General features: G+C 66.0%; 2 protein-coding genes across 2 annotated transcripts; one reads left to right on the forward strand and one right to left on the reverse strand.

The window, feature by feature from the left end:
• Nucleotides 1-403: 403 nt before the first annotated feature.
• On the reverse strand, nt 404-4,223 carry LOC133222222 (retinol dehydrogenase 12-like). Its single transcript, XM_061371724.1, has 6 exons — nt 4,059-4,223; nt 2,065-2,304; nt 1,906-1,995; nt 1,582-1,770; nt 685-791; nt 404-598 (listed from the first exon to the last, which is right to left on the reverse strand). The coding sequence occupies exons 1-6, from the start codon at nt 4,213-4,215 to the stop codon at nt 404-406; spliced, it is 978 nt and encodes a 325-aa protein (XP_061227708.1). The 5' UTR covers nt 4,216-4,223.
• A 5,832-nt stretch (nt 4,224-10,055) lies between these two features.
• WDR54 (WD repeat domain 54) lies at nt 10,056-20,347 on the forward strand. Its single transcript, XM_061371725.1, has 8 exons — nt 10,056-10,124; nt 11,265-11,490; nt 11,815-11,877; nt 12,917-12,983; nt 13,541-13,597; nt 16,854-16,981; nt 19,698-19,798; nt 20,140-20,347. The coding sequence occupies exons 1-8, from the start codon at nt 10,105-10,107 to the stop codon at nt 20,345-20,347; spliced, it is 870 nt and encodes a 289-aa protein (XP_061227709.1). The 5' UTR covers nt 10,056-10,104.
• Nucleotides 20,348-20,847: the final 500 nt, after the last annotated feature.

The following is a 20,847-nucleotide window of genomic DNA, read 5'->3' on the forward strand; positions in this document are numbered from 1 at the left end:
GGCTGCTGCATCCCCATGCACGGCCTCAGCACCAGGGGCTGCAGCTGCTGCATCCCCATGCACGGCCTCAGCACCGGGGGCCGCGGCTGCTGCATCCCCATGCATGGCCTCAGCACCGGGGACCGCAGCTGCTGCATCCCCATGCATGGCCTCAGCACTGGGGACTGCGGCTGCTGCATCCCCATGCATGGCATCAGTACCGGGGGCTGCGGCTGCTGCATCCCCATGCATGGCCTCAGCACCGGGGACCGCAGCTGCTGCATCCCCATGCATGGCATCAGTACCGGGGGCTGCGGCTGCTGCATCCCCATGCATGGCATCAGCACCGGGGGCTGTGGCTGCAGCATCCCCATGCATGGCATCAGCACCGGGGACCGCAGCTGCTGCATCCCCATGCATGGCCTCAGCACCGGGGGCCGCAGCTGAGCCCCGTCACCCGCTCGGTCTCATCCCAGAGCTCCCGGGCCAGGCGGGCATCGCGTGCGGCCTCCGACGGCAGCTCCAATGCGCAGTCGCTATTGAAGTACTTGCCCGTGATGCCCGCGGCCTCCTCCGACACCGCGCAGTAAATGGTGCTCAGGGCCCCCTGCTCCGCCGACTGCAGGGGCAGGGGTCAGGGGGGGCCCGGCTGCCCCCCGGCTCCATGGGATGGGGCAGCCCCAGAGCACCCCAATCCCCACTGACCTTGAGGAAGGGGCGCAGGAGGGTGAAGAGCGCCCGCGCGGCCCAGCTGAAGTGCCGCATGATGTTGGTGCTCACCACGCCGGGGCTCACGGCGTTGGAGGTGACCCCTGCGGAGCAGCGGCAGCACCGTGGAGCCAGGGCCCCTTCCGGCTGCTCCTGCAGCCGGTGCCCGTCCCTGAGCCTGCCCCTGGCTCTGCACCATGGCCTGGCACTGCAGCCGCATCGCAGGTGGGGCTCCGAAGGTGAAACAGCAACGGGCACAGGGTGGTGGCTATGGAGCTGCATGGTGCTGCATGGGCTGCATGGTGCTGCACGGCACTGCATGGGCTGCATGATGCTGCATTGCACTGCATGGGGCTGCATGGCACTGTATTGCACTGCATAGGGCTTCATGATGCTGCATTGCACTGTATTGCACTGCATGGGGCTGCATGATGCTGCATTGCACTGCAGGGGGCTGCATGGCACTGTATTGCACTGCATGGGGCTGCATGGCACTGTATGGCACTGCATGGGGCTGCATGATGCTGCATGGCACTGTATGGCACTGCATGGGGCTGCATGATGCTGCATGGCACTGTATTGCACTGCATGGGGCTGCATGGCACTGTACTGCGCTGCACGATACTGCATGGTGCTGCACAGCACTGCATGGGGCTGCACAGCACTGCATGGGGCTGCATGGTACTGCATTGCGCTGCATGACACTGCATTGTGCTGCATGGGGCTGCATGGTGCTGCATGGGCCTGTATGGCACTGTCTTGAGCTGTATGGCACTGCATGGCGCTGCATGGGTCTGCATGGGGCTGCATGGCACTGTCTTGAGCTGTATGGCACTGTATGGCGCTGCATTATGTTGCACAGTGCTGCACGGCACTGCCCGGCCCGGCCCTCACCTGTCCCCCGCAGGCGCCGCGCCAGCTCGGTGCTGAAGATCACGGCCATGAGCTTGCTGCTGCTGTAGGCGGCGTCCCCCCCGCGGGGCCGGCGCTGCCCGGTCAGGAAGCGGCCGTCGGCGGTGCCCGCCCGGTGCCGGAACGAGGCCACGGTCACGACGCGGGCGGGCGCCGAGGCCTTGAGCAGCTCTGCGGGAACCGGAACCGGAAGTGCAGCCGTTGAGAAGAGCCCGGAACCGGAAGTCCAGCGGTTGAGAGGAGCCCGGAACCGGAAGCGTTGAGCCGGAACCGGAAGCGTTGAGCCGGAGCCGGCCTCGCACTCACCCAGCAGCAGGTTCGTGAGCAGGAACGGGCCCACGTAGTTGGTGGCGAACGTTTCCTCCAGGCCCTCGGCGGTGACGGCGAACGGGAGCCCTGCAACGGGATCGGTGATGGGGGGGGAACGGGAGCCGAGCGCCCCCCAGCGGCACCCCCGGGGCCTACCGGTAACCCCCGCGTTGAGCACCAGCACATCCAAGCGCGGCTCCTCCCGCAGCACGGAGCGGGCGAAGGCGCGCACCGAGGCCAGCGAGGCCGTGTCCAGCTCCCGCAGCAGCACCGCGGCGTTACCGGTAACAGCGCGGATCTCGTCCAGCGCCGCCCGGCCCCGCTCCAGGCTCCGGCAAGCGAGGATGGTGCGGGCGTTGCGGCGGGCGAGCTCCAGCGCCACGCACTTGCCGATGCCTGCGGGGCACGGAGCCGCAGCAGGCAGAGACAGGGAGCGGGGGGCGTTGGATGGGGGGGGCAGCCCTGACCCACAGATCCCGCACCCCTGACCCACAGCTCCTGCACCACTGACCCACAGATCCCACACCCCTGACCCACTGATCCCGCACCCCTGACCCATAGATCCCACTGCCCCCCCAGGACACCCCTGACCCTCTGATCCCGCACCTCTGACCGACTGATCCCGCACCCCTGACCCACAGATCTGAGACCTCTGACCCACAGATCCCGCACCTCTGACCCACAGATCCCACACCTCTGACCCACTGATCCCACACCCCTGACCCACAGATCTGAGACCTCTGACCCACAGATCCCGCACCTCTGACCCACAGATCCCGCACCCCTGACCCACAGATCCCGCACCCCTGACCCACAGATCCCGCACCTCTGACCCACAGATCCCGCACCCCTGACCCACAGATCCCGCACCCCTGACCCACAGATCCCGCACCCCCCAGGACACCCCTGACCCACAGATCCCACTGCCCCCCCAGGACACCCCTGACCCACAGCTCCAATGCATGCACCGGAACCCATTGCCATCCCCTCCTGCATCGCCTGCACTGAGCAGAAGCTGCAGCTGGATAAAGGGCCCCTGTGCCCGCCCCATAGCACAGTGCTTTGCTGCCATCACCCTTGCGTCAGGCCCTTTCCTCCCCATAGCAATGGGGCGCCGCCACCACCTCCCCCTGTGCATGGGGGCTCCCCAAGGCCCTGATGTGGGTCCCAAGGCCCTGATGTGGGTCCCCAGGCCCTGATGTGGGTCCCAAGGCCCTGACGTGGGTCCCATGGTCGCTATGGGTCCCAAGGCCCTGACGTGGGTCCCCAGGCCCTGACGTGGGTCCCCAGGCCCTGACGTGGGTCCCCAAGGCCCTGATGTGGGTCCCCAGGCCCTGATGTGGGTCCCCAAGGCCCTGATGTGGGTCCCAAGGCCCTGATGTGGGTCCCAAGGCCCCGATGTGGGTCCCAAGGCCCTGATGTGGGTCCCAAGGCCCTGATGTGGGTCCCAAGGCCCCGATGTGGGTCCCACAGCCCCGATGTGGGTCCCAAGGCCCTGATGTGGGTCCCCAAGGCCCTGATGTGGGTCCCCAGGCCCTGATGTGGGTCCCAAGGCCCTGATGTGGGTCCCACAGCCCTGATGCGGGTCCCCAGGCCCTGATGGGGGTCCCCAGGCCCTGATGTGGGTCCCAAGGCCCTGACGTGGGTCCCCAGGCCCTGATGTGGGTCCCAAGGCCCTGATGTGGGTCCCAAGGCCCTGATGTGGGTCCCACGGCCTCTATGGGGGTCCCAATGCCCTGACGTGGGTCCCCAGGCCCTGATGTGGGTCCCAAGGCCCTGATGTGGGTCCCCAGGCCCTGACGTGGGTCCCAAGGCCCTGATGTGGGTCCCAAGGCCCTGATGTGGGTCCCACGGCCGCTATGGGTCCCAAGGCCCTGATGTGGGTCCCAAGGCCCCGATGTGGGTTCCCAGGCCCTGATGTGGCTCCCAAGGCCCTGATGTGGGTCCCCAAGGCCCTGACGTGGGTCCCATGGCCGCTATGGGTCCCAAGGCCCTGATGTGGGTCCCAAGGCCCTGATGTGGGTCCCAAGGCCCTGATGTGGGTCCCAGGGCCCCGATGTGGGTCCCAGGGCCGCTATGGGTCCCAAGGCCCTGATGTGGGTCCCAAGGCCCTGACATGGGTCCCAGGGCCTCTATGGGTCCCCGCTCACCGCTGTTGGCCCCGGTCACAATGGCGGTCCTGCCCCTCAGATCCGTGGGGCAGTGCCGGGGGTCCCAGCCCCGCCTCCTCCGGCCCCACAGCAGCAGCCCCAGGAGCAGCGAGAGCAGGAACCAGGCCGGGTGCCTGCAGCCGCTCGGCACCGCCATGGCCACGGATGGGGCCGGGGGGCAGAGTCCAGCCGGGGACCTTTGGCCACCCCATGGGCATCGCCCCCAGCCAAAGCCTGGCTCCCTATGGGGCAGCAGCAATGGGGCCCAGCCGAAGCCTGGCTCCCTATGGGGCAGCAGCAATGGGGCCCGGCCGAAGCCTGGCTCCCTATGGGGCACCAGCAATGGGGCCCGGCCAAAGCCTGGCTCCCTATGGGGCACCAGCAATGGGGCCCGGCCCAGCCAAGCTGGCTCCCTATGGGGCACAGCAATGGGGCCCAGCCAAGCCTGGCTCCTATGGGGCACCAGCAATGGGGCCCAGCCAAAGCTGGCTCCCTATGGGCACAGCAATGGGCCAGCAACCTGGCTCCCTATGGGGCACCAGCAATGGGGCCCAGCCAAAGCCTGGCTCCCTATGGGGCAGCAGCAATGGGGCCCAGCCAAAGCCTGGCTCCCTATGGGGCAGCAGCAATGGGGCCCAGCCAAAGCCTGGCTCCCTATGGGGCAGCAGCAATGGGGCCCAGCCAAAGCCTGGCTCCCTATGGGGCACCAGCAATGGGGCCCAGCCAAAGCCTGGCTCCCTATGGGGCAGCAGCAATGGCCCGCAAAGCCTGGCTCCCTATGGGGCACCAGCAATGGGGCCCAGCCAAAGGCTGGCTCCCTATGGGGCAGCAGCAATGGGGCCCAGCCAAAGCCTGCTCCCTATGGGGCACCAGCAATGGGGCCCAGCCAAAGCCTGGCTCCTATGGGGCAGCAGCAATGGGGCCCACCAAAGCCTGGCTCCCTATGGGGCAGCAGCAATGGGGCCCAGCCAAAGCTGGCTCCCTCACACAACCCCAACCCCCACACACAACCCACAAAGCCTGGCTCCCTATGGGGCACCAGCAATGGGGCCCACAAAGGCTGGCTCCCTATGGGGCAGCAGCAATGGGGCCCAGCCAACCCCCCACACAACACCAAACCCCCACACAACAAAACCCCCACACACAACCCAAACCCCCCCACCACAACACCAAACCCCCACACAGGCCCAGCCAAAGCCTGGCTCCCTATGGCACAGCAATGGGGCCCAGCCAAAGCCTGGCTCCCTATGGGGCAGAGCAATGGGGCCAGCCAAAGCCCTCCCTAGCAGCAGCAATGGGGCCAAAGGCTGGCTCCCTATGGGGCAGCAGCAATGGGGCCCAGCCAAAGCCTGGCTCCCTATGGGGCACCAGCAATGGGGCCCAGCCAAAGCCTGGCTCCCTATGGGGCAGCAGCAATGGGGCCCAGCCAAAGGCTGGCTCCCTATGGGGCAGCAGCAATGGGGCCCGGCCCCATGGTTCCAAGGGGCTGGGGGTGCAGGGACCCAAGGGCCCATCCCCGTGGCCTCGGGGCTTTGGGTGCAGGGACCCAAGGGCCCATCCCCGTGGTTCCTTTGGGTGCAGGGACCCAAGGGGCCACCCCCGTGGCTTTGGGTGCAGGGACCCAAGGGCCCATCCCCGTGGCCTCAGGCCTGGGTGCAGGGACCCCAGGGCCCATCCCCGTGGCCTCGGGGCTCTGGGTGCAGGGACCCAAGGGCCCATCCCCGTGGCCTCGGGGCCGCTCCTCCCATAGGACGCAGTAGCCGGAAGGTGGGGGGGGGGGGCATTAACTCCATTGGGGTTTATGGGGCGCTCCCCGCTCCCCCGTTACCCGCCCGGCCGCGATCACAGCGGGGGCTGCGCTGGGGCTCAGGGGCCTCAGCTCCCCCGGGTCCTGCTTCCGGTCCCCATCCGGGTCCAGCCGGGAACGGAGCGGGCGCGGAGCGGAGCCGGGGAGGGGCCGGGGCTGGGACCGGGCTGCGGGGAACGGGGCCTGGGGCAGGCGGGGGGGGCTCGGTTCCGGGTCCCGGTGCGGGCGGGGGGGGCTCGGTTCCGGGTTCCGGTGCGGGCGGGGGGGGCTCGGTTCCGGGTTCCGGTGCGGGCGGGGGGGGCTCGGTTCCGGGTCCCGGTGCGGGCGAGGGGGGCTCGGTTCCGGGTTCCGGTGCAGGCGGGGGGGGCTCGGTTCCGGGTTCCGGTGCGGGCGGGGGGGGCTCAGTTCCAGGCCCCGCCTCCGCCGCCCGGCTCCGGGCTCCCGCACCTCCACGTGCATCCGGATCCAGCGCTCGGGACGCGGGGAACCGGAACCGGAAGCGGAGCCCCCCCAGCGCGGGGCTCTCGCTGCCCACAGCGCGGGGCTCCCCCCCTGGTCCCGGGGCAGTTCCGGTGGCTCCGGGGGGCGGAGCGCGGCTCCCCGCGGCCCCGGCGCTTGCGCACTTCCGGGTTTGCGCTGTTGGAACCGGGCGGCGGCGGCGGCCTCGTCCCGCGGTGGCTCCGTCCCCGTCCCCATCCCCGGAGCGGTGCCGGTGCCGCTGCCGCTGTCCCCGGGGGCATCACCGGAAACGGGGGGCTCCATTGGGGGGGCTCCATTCTCAGCCGCATCCGGGTCCTGGTGGCGAGGCGGAAGCGCGGGGCACGGGGCAGGGCCCTGGGGGTCGAGGGTCAAGGGGTGAGGGGTGAGGACCCCCCCTAGGGGACCCCCATGGGGCCGAGGCCCCACTCCGGGGCCGGGAGCAGCCGCGGGGTCCCCCCATGGGGCCCTCACCTCGGGGGGGCAGCGCCCGGGGCCCATCACGGGGACGGCGCCCCCCGCCCAGGGGTCGCTGGGGCAGGGCCGGGGCTCCTCGTCCTCCCCGGCCGGGGCCAGGCCCCCCTCGTCCCGCGGCTGGAAGCGGCCCTGGGCCCCCTGCAGGAGCGCGGCCCGAGCGAGGCCCACGGTGAAGGGAACCCCCTGCAGGGAGAGCGGCCATGGGGGAACGGGGACAGGGAGGCGGGGATAGAGGGAATCATGGACCTATGGAGCCAGGGAGGTGTTGAATCAGGGAGCCAAGGAACCAGGGAACCATGGGGCCACTGAATCAGGGAACAGTGGAACCAGGGAGGCACTGAATCATGGAGCCATGGATCAAGGGAGCCATTGAATCAGGGAGCCATGGAATGATGGAGCCATGGATCCAGGGAACCATGGAGCCATTGAACCATGGAGCCAAGGAACCAGGGAACAGTGGAACCAGGGATCCAGGGAGCCATTGAATGATGGAGCCAGGGAACCAGGGAGTCATGGATCCAGGGAGCCATTGAATGATGGAGCCATGGATCCAGGGAACAGTGGAACCAGGGAACCATGGAGCCATGGATTGAGGGGGCCATTGAATGATGGAGCCAGGGATGCAGGGAACCAGGAAGCCACTAAATCCTGGAGCCATGGATCCATTGAATCATGGAGCCAGGGAACCAGGGAACAGTGGAAGCAGGGAGCCATGGAATCATGGAGCCATGGATCCAGGGAACCAGGGAGCCATGGATTGAGGGAACAGTGGAACCAGGGAACCAGGGATCCATGAAGCCATGGATTGAGGGAGCCATTGAATGATGGAGCCAGGGATGCAGGGAACCAGGGAGGCACTGAATCATGGAGCCATGGATCCATTGAACCATGGAGCCATTGAATCATAGAGCCATGGAATCATGGAGCCAAAGAACCATGGATCCATTGAGCCATGGAGCCAAGGAACCAGGGGGCCATTGAATCATGGGACCAGGGAGCCACGGAAGCAGGGAGCCATTGAATGATGGAGCCAAGGAACCAGGGAGCCAGGGAGCCATTAACCCTGGAGCCAGGGAACCATTGAATCCTGGAGCCAGGGAACCAGGGAGCCATGGAACCAGGGAGCCATTGAATCATGGAGCCATAGATCCAGGGGTCCATTGAATCATGGAGCCAGGGAACCACAGAGTCAGGGACCCATGGAGCCAGGGAACCAGGGATGGGGAGAGCCATGGAATCATGGAGCCATGGATCCATTGAATCATAGAGCCAGGGAACCAGGGAGCAGTGGAACCAGGGAACCAGGGGGCCATTGAACCCTGGATCCATGGAGCCATAGAACCACAGAGCCACGGAATCAGCCAGGCTGGAAAACCCCTTCAAGCCCCCCAGGCCCAACCCTGCCCCCAGCGCTGCCCAGGGCACCCCCAACCCGTGGCACTGGGGCAGGGCCGGTGCCTGCAGCCCAGCCTGTTCCAGTGCCGGAGCCCCCTCAGCCCCATCTGAGCCTGCCCTGGGGCAGCCGGAGCCCGGTTCCTCTGCTCCCAGCCCTTGGGCCTTGGCTCCATCCAGGCTCCGGCCCCATTGGAGGCACCCATCAGGGCCCCCTGAGCCTTCCCCATTGGGACCCCCCCGGTCCCCCCTCGGTGCCCCCCCCGGGTCCTCCCCCCCGGTCCCCTTCCGTCGCCCCCCGGTCCCCCCCCGGGTCCCCTCCCGGTCCCCCCGGTGTTCCCCCCCCGGTCCCGCTCGGTCACCCCCCGCTCTGTCCCCTCCCGTCCCCCCCCCGGTCCCCCCCGGCCCCCCCCCCGGTGCCCCCCCGGCCCCCCCCGGTCCCCCCCTGTCCCCCCCCCCCAGTCCCCCCATGTCCCCCCCCAGTCTCCTCCCGGTCCCCTCCCTGGCCCCCCCCCGTCCCCCCCGGTCCCCCCTGTCCCCCCATGTCCCCCCCCCGATCCCCCCCCTGGCCCCCCCCGGTCCCCCCGTCCCCCGTTCCCCTGGTCCCCCCGGTCCCCCCGTCCCCAGTCCCCCCATGTTCCCCTCCCGGTCCCCCCCCGGCCCCCCCGGTGCCCCCCGGTCCCCCCATGTCCCCCCATGTCCCCCCCCCGATCCCCCCCCTCCATCCCCCCATCCCCCGGTCCCCCCCCTCCCCCCGTCCCCCCCCCGTTCCCCCCTCACCTCCCTCCGGGCCCTGCCGCTCCCGCCCCGGTCCCGCACGCGCTGCAGCAGCTCCCGCAGGAGCCCCCCCACGGCGCTGTCCGCGCGCTGCAGCCACGGGCCCGGGGGGGCGGAGCCGGGGGGGGGCCGGGACCGAGCCCCGCGAGGCCGGGCCGGGGCCGCGCGCTCCCGGGATGGGGCCTTCTGGGGGGGGGGAGACAGAGAGGGTGTGGGGGCACGGGCACCAGCGCATCCCAGTGCGTCCCAGTGTGTCCCAGTTCCATCCCAGTGCATCCCAGTACATCCCAGTGCATCCCAGTACATCCCAGTGCATCCCGGTACGTTCCGGTGCGTCCCAGTACATCCCAGTGCATCCCACGGCATCCCAGTATATCCCAGTGCGTCCCAGTGCATCCCAGTACATCCCAGTTCCATCCCAGTACATCCCAGTGCATCCCAGTACATCCTGGTGCATCCCGGTGCATCTCAGGGCATCCCAGTATATCCCAGTGCATCCCAGTACATCCCAGGGCATCCCAGTGCATCCCGGTGCATCCCAGTGCATCCCAGTACATCCCAGTGCATCCCACGGCATCCCAGTATATCCCAGTGCATCCCAGTGCGTCCCAGTGCGTCCCAGTACATCCCAGTATATCCCACTACACCCCAGTGTGTCCCAGTGCGTCCCAGTACATCCCAGTGCATCCCGGTGCATCCCAGGGCATCCCAGTATATCCCAGTGCATCCCAGTGCATCCCAGTACATCCCGGTACATCCCACTGCATCCCAGTGCATCCCAGTACATCCCGGTACATCCCAGGGCATCCCAGTGCATCCCAGTACATCCCGGTATATCCCAGGGCATCCCGGTACATCCCAGCACACCCCAGCATACCCCAGCACACCCCAGTACATCCCAGCACACCGCAGTACATCCCAGTACATCCCAGCACACCCCAGTACATCCCAGTCCATCCCATTGCTCCCCGGCCCTCCCCACCTCTCCCATCCGCCCGGCCGCCGGACGCGTCTCTGTCTCCATGGTAACTTTGGCTCCGCCCCCTGACGCACAGTGCGCGGTGACGTCACCTCGGCGCACCGCCCTCTGCCTCCTCACGCAGCGTCGCCGTCTCCATGGCTGCGGCCGTCAGCGAGTGAGCAGGGCCGGGAACAGGAACGGGGCCGGGGACGGGGTCGGGGGGGTCCAGGAGGGGGACCCGGAACGGGAACGGAGACGGGGACAGGGAACACGGGAACGGGGATCCCGGGGGAGAACCGGGAACGAGGGTTCCGGTGGAGAGCCAGGAACGGGAGCGGGGAAGCCGGGGAAGGGGAACCCGGGAACGGGAACAAGGGGTCCCGGGGGGAACCCGGGAACGTGGCCGGGACGGGGGAACCCCGGAGTGGGAAGGTGGGGAACCGGTGACGGGAACCGGGCCGGGAGCGGGGAACCGGTGACGGGAAGGGGGAAGGAGACGAGGGCCGGGTACAGGAAGGGGGGGATCCTGGTGGGGAATCCGGGGTAGGGACGGGAACGGAGAGTGCGGGAGGGACCCGGGAACGGGAGCGGGGGGGTCCCGGTGCGCGGCGCGGCTCGGCTCGGCTCGGCTCGGCTGGGTTCGGCTCGGCTCGGCTGGGCTCTGCTCGGCTGGGCTGGGTTCGGCTCGGCTGGGCTGGGCTCGGCTGGGCTCGGTTCGGCTGGGCTCGGCTGGGTTCGGCTCGGCTGGGCTGGGCTGGGCTCGGTTCGGCTGGGCTCAGCTCTGCTCGGCTGAGCTCGGTTCGGCTGGGCTCGGCTCGGCTGGGCTCGGTTCGGCTGGGCTCGGCTGGGCTCGGCTGGGCTCGGTTCGGCTGGGCTCGGCTGGGTTCGGCTGGGCTGGGTTCGGCTGGGTTCTGCTGGGCTGGGTTCGGCTGGGTTCTGCTGGGCTGGGTTCGGCTCTGCTCGGCTCGGCTGGGCTCGGCTAGGTTCGGCTCGGCTCGGCTGGGCTCGGCTCGGCTCGGCTCGGCTGGGCTGGGCTCGGCTCGGTTCGGCTGGGCTCGGTTCGGCTGGGCTCGGCTCGGCTCGGCTCGGCTCGGCTCGGCTCGGCTCGGCTCGGCTCGGCTCGGCTGGGCTGGGTTCGGCTCGGCTCGGCTCGGCTCGGCTGGGCTGGGTTCGGCTCGGCTCGGCTGGGTTCGGCTGGGCTCGGCTCGGCTCGGCTCGGCCCGGCCCGGCCCGGCCCGGCTCGGCTTGGCTCGGCTCGGCTCGGCTGTGCTCGTCAGGAGCCCGTTGGCCGGAGCTGCCGGTGCCCGGTGCGCAGGTACCGGCGGGAGCAGAGCCTGCCCCTGCCCGGCAGCAGCGCCGCGCTCTACAACAACCTCAGCGTGCTCCGGGCCCGCCCGCCCGCGGCCCAGCTCCACCGCTTCAGCGCCGTGCACGGGCCCAGCCTCAGCCTCCTCAGCGCCGCCGCCGGCCTCGGCCTCTCCCAGCGGCAGCTCCCGGCCCGGGAGCCCGGCTCCGGCCCCAGCCCCGCGCTGCTCACCCAGGTACGGGCCGGAGGGTGGGGGGGGCTGCGGGAGGAGGGAGGGCTCTGACCCGTGACCCCTGACCCGTGACCCCTGCCCCGTGACCCCTCCCCCGTGTCCCCTGCCCCGTATCCTCCCCCCATTGTCCCCCTCCCAGTGTCCCCATCCCAGTGTCCCCATCCCAGTGTCCCCATCCCAGTGTCCCCATCCCAGTGTCCCCATCCCAGTGTCCCCATCCCAGTGTCCCCATCCCCATGTCCCCATCCCAGTGCCCCCATCCCAGTGCCCCCCATCCCCATCCCAGTGCCCCCCTCCCAGTACCCCCCCATCTCCCTCTCCCCGCAGGCTGCCTGGTGCCCTCTGCCCTCCCGGGTGCTGCTGGTGCTCACTTCCCACAGGGGGATCCAGGTGCGGGGGCCCCATGGGGGGGGATCCAGGTGCGGGGGCCCCATGGGGGGGGGGGGGGGGGGGCCCCGTGGGGGGATCCAGGTGCGGGGGCCCCATGGGGGGGGATCCAGGTGCGGGGGTCCCATGGGGGGGGATCCAGGTGCGGGGGCCCCATGGGGGGGGATCCAGGTGCGGGGGTCCCATGGGGGGGGATCCAGGTGCGGGGGCCCCAGGGGGGGGGATCCAGGTGCGGGGGCCCCATGGGGGGGGATCCAGGTGCGGGGGGCCCATGGGGGGGATCCAGGTGCGGGGGCCCCATGGGGGGGATCCAGGTGCGGCGGCCCCATGGGGGGGGGGGGGGTCCATAAATGAACCCCAGAACCCAAAACCCCAGCTCCGGATCCCTGTTGCACCCTTCCCATGCTCAGCGTCACCGCGCCCGGGTGTCCCAGTGCATCCCAGTATGTCCCAGTATGTCCCAGTATGTCCCAGCACGTCCCAGTACGTCCCAGCACGTCCCAGCACGTCCCAGTATGTCCCAGTACGTCCCAGTACGTCCCAGCATGTCCCAGTACATCCCAGCACGTCCCAGCACGTCCCAGCACGTCCCAGCACGTCCCAGCATGTCCCAGTACGTCCCAGTACGTCCCAGCACGTCCCAGCACGTCCCAGTACGTCCCAGCACGTCCCAGTACGTCCCAGTGCATCCCAGCACGTCCCAGCATGTCCCAGCACGTCCCAGCGCATCCCAGCGCGTCCCAGCGCGTCCCAGTACGTCCCAGCACGTCCCAGCACGTCCCAGCACGTCCCAGTCTGAACCATGCTGGGTGCTGCTGGGACCGGTTCCAGTCCCATTGTTCCCACTGGGCACGGTTTCCCCCTTGGGTCCATTGGGAATCCCCCCAGCAGTAACTGGTGCCCATCCCCCCTCGGCTTCCCCATGGGGTTCCTTGCCCAAAGGGGCCCCCATCCCCTCCCCCCCCCCATCACTGGGTGCAGCAGGGACCACACTGGGACCAGTGCCCCCCCCGGCCCTCACACTGGTTCCGGTCCCCTGCAGATGTACGAGGCCGACGGCTCCGCCCTGGTTTACTGGCACGGACTGGAAGCACTGGAGCAGCCTCCCGGTAACGCTGCGGGGGGGGCCGGTTCCCAGTGCTCCCAGTATGACCGGATCCCAGTGCTCCCAGTGACCGGTTCCCAGTGCTCCCAGTATGACCAGATCCCAGTGCCCCCGGTGTGACCAATTCCCAGTGCTCCCAGTGACCGGTTCCCAGTGCTCCCGGTGTGACTGGTTCCCAGTGCTCCCAGTGTGACTGGATCCCAGTACCCCCAGTGTGACCGGATCCCTGTACCCTGGTGTAACCAGCTCCCAGTGCCCCCAGTGTGACTGGTTCCTTGTCCCCTAGTGTGACTGGTTTCCGGTGCTCCCAGTGTGACCGGTTCCCAATGCCCCCGGTGTTACTGGTTCCCAGTGCCCCCAGTGTGAACGGTTCCCAGTGCTCCCAGTGTAAACGGTTCCCAGTGTGACCGGTTCCCAGTGCTCCCAGTGTGACGGGTTCCCAGTGCTCCCAGTATGAGTGGTTCCCAGTGCTCCCAGTGTAACTGGTTCCGAGTGTAACCGGTTCCCAGTGCCCCCAGTGCTCCCAGTTCCCAGTGTAACCAGCTCCCGGCTTCCTTGCAGCACAAGCCCTGTTTGCCCGTGGGATCGCTGCAGCCGGAGAGCGATTCATCTGCGTGGGTGAGAGGGAGCACGGGGGGGCAGAGGGGGGGATGCAGGGATGCAGGGATGCAGGGATGCAGGGTGTCCATAGGGGAGGATGCGGGGATGCAGGGTGTCCATAGGGAAGGATGCAGGGATGCAGGGTGTCCATAGGGGAGGATGCAGGGATGCAGGGTGTCCATAGGGGAGGATGCAGGGATGCAGGGTGTCCATAGGGGAGGATGCAGGGATGCAGGGTGTCCATAGGGGAGGATGCAGGGATGCAGGGTGTCCATAGGGGAGGATGCGGGGATGCAGGGTGTCCATAGGGGAGGATGCAGGGATGCAGGGTGTCCATAGGGAAGGTGCAGGGATGAGGGTGTCCATAGGGGAGGATGCAGGGATGCGGTGTCCATAGGGGAGGTGCGGGGATGCAGGGTGTCCATAGGGGAGGATGCAGGGTGTCCATAGGGGAGGATGCAGGGATGCAGGGTGTCCATAGGGGAGGATGCAGGGATGCAGGGTGTCCATAGGGGAGGATGCAGGGATGCAGGGTGTCCATAGGGGAGGATGCAGGGATGCAGGGTGTCCATAGGGGAGGATGCGGGGATGCAGGGTGTCCATAGGGGAGGATGCAGGGATGCAGGGTGTCCATAGGGGAGGATGCAGGGATGCAGGGTGTCCATAGGGGAGGATGCGGGGATGCAGGGTGCCATAACACAAACCGGTGTCCATAGGGGAGGATGCAGGGATGCAGGGTGTCCATAGGGGAGGATGCAGGGATGCAGGGTGTCCATGGGGAGGTGCGAGGGATGCAGGGTGTCCATAGGGGAGGATGCAGGGATGCAGGGTGTCCATAGGGGAGGATGCAGGGATGCAGGGTGTAGGGAGGATGCAGGGATGCAGGGTGTCCATAGGGGAGGATGCAGGGATGCAGGGTGTCCATAGGGGAGGATGCAGGGATGCAGGGTGTCCATAGGGAAGGATGCAGGGATGCAGGGTGTCCATAGGGGAGGATGCGGGGATGCAGGGTGTCCATAGGGGAGGATGCAGGGATGCAGGGTGTCCATAGGGAGGATGCAGGGATAGGGGTCCATGGGGAGGATGCGGGATGCGGTGTCCATAGGGAGGATGCGGGGAGGATGCAGGGATGCAGGGTGTCCATAGGGGAGGATGCGGGGATGCAGGGTGTCCATAGGGGAGGATGCAGGGATGCAGGGTGTCCATAGAACAGGGATGCAGGGTGTCCATAGGGGAGGATGCAGGGATGCAGGGTGTCCATAGGGAAGGATGCAGGGATGCAGGGTGTCCATAGGGAGGGAAGGATGCAGGGATGCAGGGTGTCCATAGGGGAGGATGCAGGGATGCAGGGTGTCCATAGGGGAGGTGTCCATAGGGGAGGATGCGGGGATGCAGGGTGTCCATAGGGGAGGATGCGGGGATGCAGGGTGTCCATAGGGGAGGATGCAGGGATGCAGGATGCGGGGATGCAGGGTGTCCATAGGGGAGGATGCAGGGATGCAGGGTGTCCATAGGGGATGCAGGGATGCAGGGTGTCCATAGGGGAGGATGCGGGGATGCAGGGTGTCCATAGGGAGGTGCAGGGAGCAGGGTGTCCATGGGGAGGTACGGGAGCAGGGTGTCCATGGGAGGATCGATCAGGGTGTCCATAGGGGAGGATGCAGGGATGCAGGGTGTCCATAGGGGAGGATGCAGGGATGCAGGGTGTCCATAGGGGAGGATGCGGGGATGCAGGGTGTCCATAGGGGAGGATGCGGGGATGCAGGGTGTCCATAGGGAAGGATGCAGGGATGCAGGGTGTCCATAGGGGAGGATGCAGGGTGTCCATAGGGAAGGATGCAGGGTGTCCATAGGGGAGGATGCGGGGATGCAGGGTGTCCATAGGGGAGGATGCAGGGATGCAGGGTGTCCATAGGGAAGGATGCAGGGATGCAGGGTGTCCATGGAAGGATGCAGGGATGCAGGGTGTCCATAGGGAGGGATGCGGGGATGCAGGGTGCTCCATGGGGAGGATGCGGGGATGCAGGGTGTCCATAGGGGAGGATGCAGGGATGCAGGGTGTCCATAGGGGAGGATGCAGGGATGCAGGGTGTCCATAGGGAAGGATGCAGGGATGCAGGGTGTCCATAGGGAAGGATGCAGGGATGCAGGGTGTCCATGGGGAGGATGCAGGGATGCAGGGTGTCCATAGGGAAGGATGCGGGGATGCAGGGTGTCCATAGGGGAGGATGCAGGGATGCAGGGTGTCCATAGGGGAGGATGCAGGGATGCAGGGTGTCCATAGGGGAGGATGCAGGGATGCAGGGTGTCCATAGGGAAGGATGCAGGGATGCAGGGTGTCCATAGGGGAGGATGCGGGGTGTCCATAGGGAAGGATGCAGGGATGCAGGGTGTCCATAGGGGAGGATGCAGGGATGCAGGGTGTCCATAGGGAGGGATGCGGGGATGCAGGGTGTCCATAGGGGAGGATGCAGGGATGCAGGGTGTCCATAGGGGAGGATGCAGGGATGCAGGGTGTCCATAGGGGAGGATGCAGGGATGCAGGGTGTCCATAGGGAAGGATGCAGGGATGCAGGGTGTCCATAGGGGAGGATGCGCCAAAGGGACAGGGTGCCATCAGAGGAGGATGCAGGGATGCAGGGTGTCCATACAGAAATGAGGGGTTGCAGTCTCCATGGGGAGGATGCAGGGATGCAGGGTGTCCATAGGAAGGATGCAGGGATGCAGGGTGTCCATAGGGAAGGATGCAGGGATGCAGGGTGTCCATAGGGGAGGATGCAGGGATGCAGGGTGTCCATAGGGGAGGATGCAGGGATGCAGGGTGTACATGGGGAGGATGCAGGGATGCAGGGTGTCCATAGGGAAGGATGCAGGGATGCAGGGTGTCCATAGGGAAGGATGCAGGGATGCAGGGTGTCCATAGGGGAGGATGCAGGGATGCAGGGTGTCCATAGGGGAGGATGCAGGGATGCAGGGTGTCCATAGGGGAGGATGCAGGGATGCAGGGTGTCCATAGGGGAGGATGCGGGGATGCAGGGTGTCCATAGGGGAGGATGCAGGGATGCAGGGTGTCCATAGGGGAGGATGCAGGGATGCAGGGTGTCCATAGGGGAGGATGCGGGGATGCAGGGTGTCCATAGGGGAGGATGCAGGGATGCAGGGTGTCCATAGGGGAGGATGCGGGGATGCAGGGTGTCCATAGGGAGGGATGCTCGGTGTCCATAGGGCAGTGCTGGCACTGGTGTCTCTGTGTCCCATCCCCCCCCTACCACAGGGACGTCCTCGGGGCCGGTGCTGGTGTTTGACGTCCCCCCCAAAGGCTCCAACGTGGCCCTGAGCCAGGTCCTGCAGGGGCACGGGGCCGCCGTCACCGACATCGCCGCAGAGCAGGGCCAGGCCCCGGTAGGTGCCGGGGGCGCCGGTAGCGCTCAGGGCATCCATTGGGTCCATTGGGTCCATTGGGATGCATTGGGATCCATTGGGATCCATTGGGATCCATTGGGATCCATTGGGATCCATTGGGATCCATTGGGATCCATTGGGCTGCATTGGGATCCATTGGGATGCATTGGGATCCATTGGGATCCATTGGGATGCATTGGGATCCATTGGCATCCATTGGGATCCATTGGCATCCATTGGCATCCATTGGGATCCATTGGGATCCATTGGGATCCATTGGCATCCATTGGGATGCATTGGGATCCATTGGCATCCATTGGGATCCATTGGGATCCATTGGGATCCATTGGGATCCATTGGGATCCATTGGGATCCATTGGCATCCATTGGGATCCATTGGGATCCATTGGCATCCATTGGGATCCATCGGCATCCATTGGCATCCATTGGCATCCATTGGGATGCATTGGCATCCATTGGCATCCATTGGCAACCATTGGCATCCATTGGGATGCATTGGCATCCATTGGCGGCCATTGGCATCCATTGGCATCCATTGGGATGCATTGGCATCCATTGGCATCCATTGGCATCCATCGGGATCCATTGGGATGCATTGGCATCCATTGGCATCCATTGGGATCCATTGGGATGCATTGGGATCCATTGGCATCCATGGGATCCATTGGGATCCATTGGCATCCATTGGTACCCATTGGCATCCATTGGTACCCATTGGCATCCATGGGATCCATTGGCATCCATTGGTACCCATTGGCATCCATGGGATCCATTGGCATCCATTGGCATCCATTGGGATCCATTGGTACCCATTGGGATCCATTGGCATCCATTGGGATCCATTGGGATCCATTGGCATCCATTGGGATCCATTGGGATCCATTGGCATCCATTGGGATCCATTGGGATCCATTGGCATCCATTGGGATCCATTGGGATCCATTGGCATCCATTGGCATCCATTGGGATGCATTGGGATGCATTGGGATCCATCAGGCCGAGTGCTGCAGCCTGGGATGCGCTGTTCAGGTGTGGTCCAGCACCGGGACGGGGCTGCCCCCAGTGCATCTCCTGTCCCCCCTCACAGGCACCAATGGGGCTCCTCATCACTGACCCCTTCCCAGCTCCACTTCCCCTGAGAGGCTCCCGGTGAGCCTGGGATGGAGCCTGGGTCCCCTGGAGCTGCCCTGCAGCCATAGGGTAGACCCAGAGCGGGGTTGAAGGGAGCTGAAAGCTCCCCCAGCTCCAACCCCAACCCCTTCCACTGGAGCATCCAAGCCCCTGCACCTGCATCCCTGCATCAGCATCCCTACACCTGCATCCCTACACCTGCATCCCTACACCTGCATCCCTACACCTGCATCCCTACACCTGCATCCCTACATCAGCATCCCTACACCTGCATCCCTACATCTGCATCCCTCCATCAGCATCCCTACACCTGCATCCCTACACCTGCATCCCTACACCTGCATCCCTACACCTGCATCCCTACACCTGCATCCCTACACCAGCATCCCTACATCAGCATCCCTACACCTGCATCCCTACACCTGCATCCCTACACCAGCATCCCTACACCTGCATCCCTACACCTGCATCCCTACACCTGCATCCCTACATCAGCATCCCTACATCAGCATCCCTACACCTGCATCCCTACACCTGCATCCCTACACCTGCATCCCTGCACCTGCATCCCTACACCTGCATCCCTACACCTGCATCCCTACATCAGCATCCCTGCACCTGCATCCCTGCACCTGCATCCCTACATCAGCATCCCTACACCTGCATCCCTACATCTGCATCCCTGCACCTGCATCCCTACACCTGCATCCCTAACCTGCATCCCTACACCTGCATCCCTACACCTGCATCCCTACATCAGCATCCCTACACCTGCATCCCTACATCTGCATCCCTACATCAGCATCCCTGCACCTGCATCCCTACATCTGCATCCCTCCACCTGCATCCCTACACCTGCATCCCTACACCTGCATCCCTACACCTGCATCCCTACATCAGCATCCCTGCATCAGCATCCCTACACCTGCATCCCTACACCTGCATCCCTACACCTGCATCCCTACATCTGCATCCCTACATCAGCATCCCTACATCAGCATCCCTACATCAGCATCCCTACACCTGCATCCCTACACCTGCATCCCTGCATAGCATCCTCTACACCTGCATCCCTACATCAGCATCCCTACACCTGCATCCCTAACCTAGTCCCTGCATCAGCATCCCTACACCTGCATCCCTACACCTGCATCCCTACATCAGCATCCCTACACCTGCATCCCTACATCTGCATCCCTACATCAGCATCCCTACATCAGCATCCCTACACCTGCATCCCTACACCTGCATCCCTACACCTGCATCCCTACATCAGCATCCCTACACCTGCATCCCTACATCTGCATCCCTACATCAGCATCCCTACACCTGCATCCCTACACCTGCATCCCTACACCTGCATCCCTACATCTGCATCCCTACATCAGCATCCCTACACCTGCATCCCTACACCTGCATCCCACCATGAGTGTGTTGGGGCGCAGGCTCTGGTACCCTCCCCACTCCCTGGTTAAACTGGACCCAGGCCTGGCTGTGCCCGGCAGCAATGGGGCAGGGGGTGCCTTGTGCTGATGCTGCCCCTGCCCCTGCCCCTGCCCTGCAGGATGGGGCCGGGGACCTGGTGAGCGCCGATGACGCCGGGGCCCTGTGCGTGTGGAGCTCGGGTGAGGAGTTCCGGCTGCTGAGCAGGGTCCCTGCCTGCGGGTGAGCCCCGGGGGGGGATGGGATGGGATGGGGATGGGGATGGGGATGGGATGGGATGGGATGGGGATGGGGATGGGATGGGGATGGGGATGGGGATGGGGATGGGGATGGGATGGGGATGGGGATGGGGATGGGGATGGGATGGGGATGGGGATGGGATGGGATGGGGATGGGATGGGATGGGGATGGGGATGGGATGGGGATGGGGATGGGGATGGGATGGGGATGGGGTGGGGATGGGGTGGGATGGGATGGGGTTGGGGATGGGGATGGGATGGGGATGGGGTGGGGGCTATGGGGTGGGATGGGGGGTCCATGGGGTGACCCCGTCCCGTTCCCAGCTGCACCTGCTCCTCCGTGGCGCTGTGGCAGGGGACGGTGGCCGCCGGCTTCGGGAACGGGCAGATCCGGCTCTACGAGGCGGCGAGCGGGCGGCTGCGGGCCCAGGTCAATGCCCACGCGCGCTGGATCAATGCCCTGGACCTGGCACCGGACACAGGGAAGGTGCGGATGGGAGCGGGGGTCCTGGCGTCGCATCCTGCATCCTGACCTGCATCCCACCTGCATCCCACCCGGCATCCTGACCTGCATCCCACCTGCATCCTTGTCTGTATCCTGACCTGCATCCCACCTGCATCCTCACCTGCATCCCCCCTGCATCCCCCCTGCATCCCCTCCTGCATCCCACCTGCATCCTTGTCTGCATCCTTGTCGGCATGCCACCCTGCATCCCACCCTGCATCCCACCCTGCATCCTCACCTGCATCCTCACCTGCATCCCATCCTGCATCCCGTCTGCATCCCACCTGCATCCTTGTCTGCATCCCATCCTGCATCACATCCTGCATCCTTGTGTGCATCCCACCTGCATCCCACACTGCATCCTGACCTGGATCCTGCCTGCATCCCATCCTGCATCCTTGTCTGCATCCCACCCTGCATCCTGACCTGTATCCCACCTGCATCCTTGTCTGCATCCTCATCTGCACCCCCCTGCAGCCCCCACCCCAGAGCATGCACCCTTCAATGCCCCTGCAGGGGCTGCCCCC

This window comes from Neopsephotus bourkii, unplaced genomic scaffold, assembly GCF_033783945.1.
Source record: "Neopsephotus bourkii isolate Nb327-2 ecotype Australia unplaced genomic scaffold, CSIRO-AGI_Nbou_v1 NB_1585, whole genome shotgun sequence".
Classification (NCBI taxonomy): Eukaryota; Metazoa; Chordata; class Aves; order Psittaciformes; family Psittacidae; genus Neopsephotus; species Neopsephotus bourkii.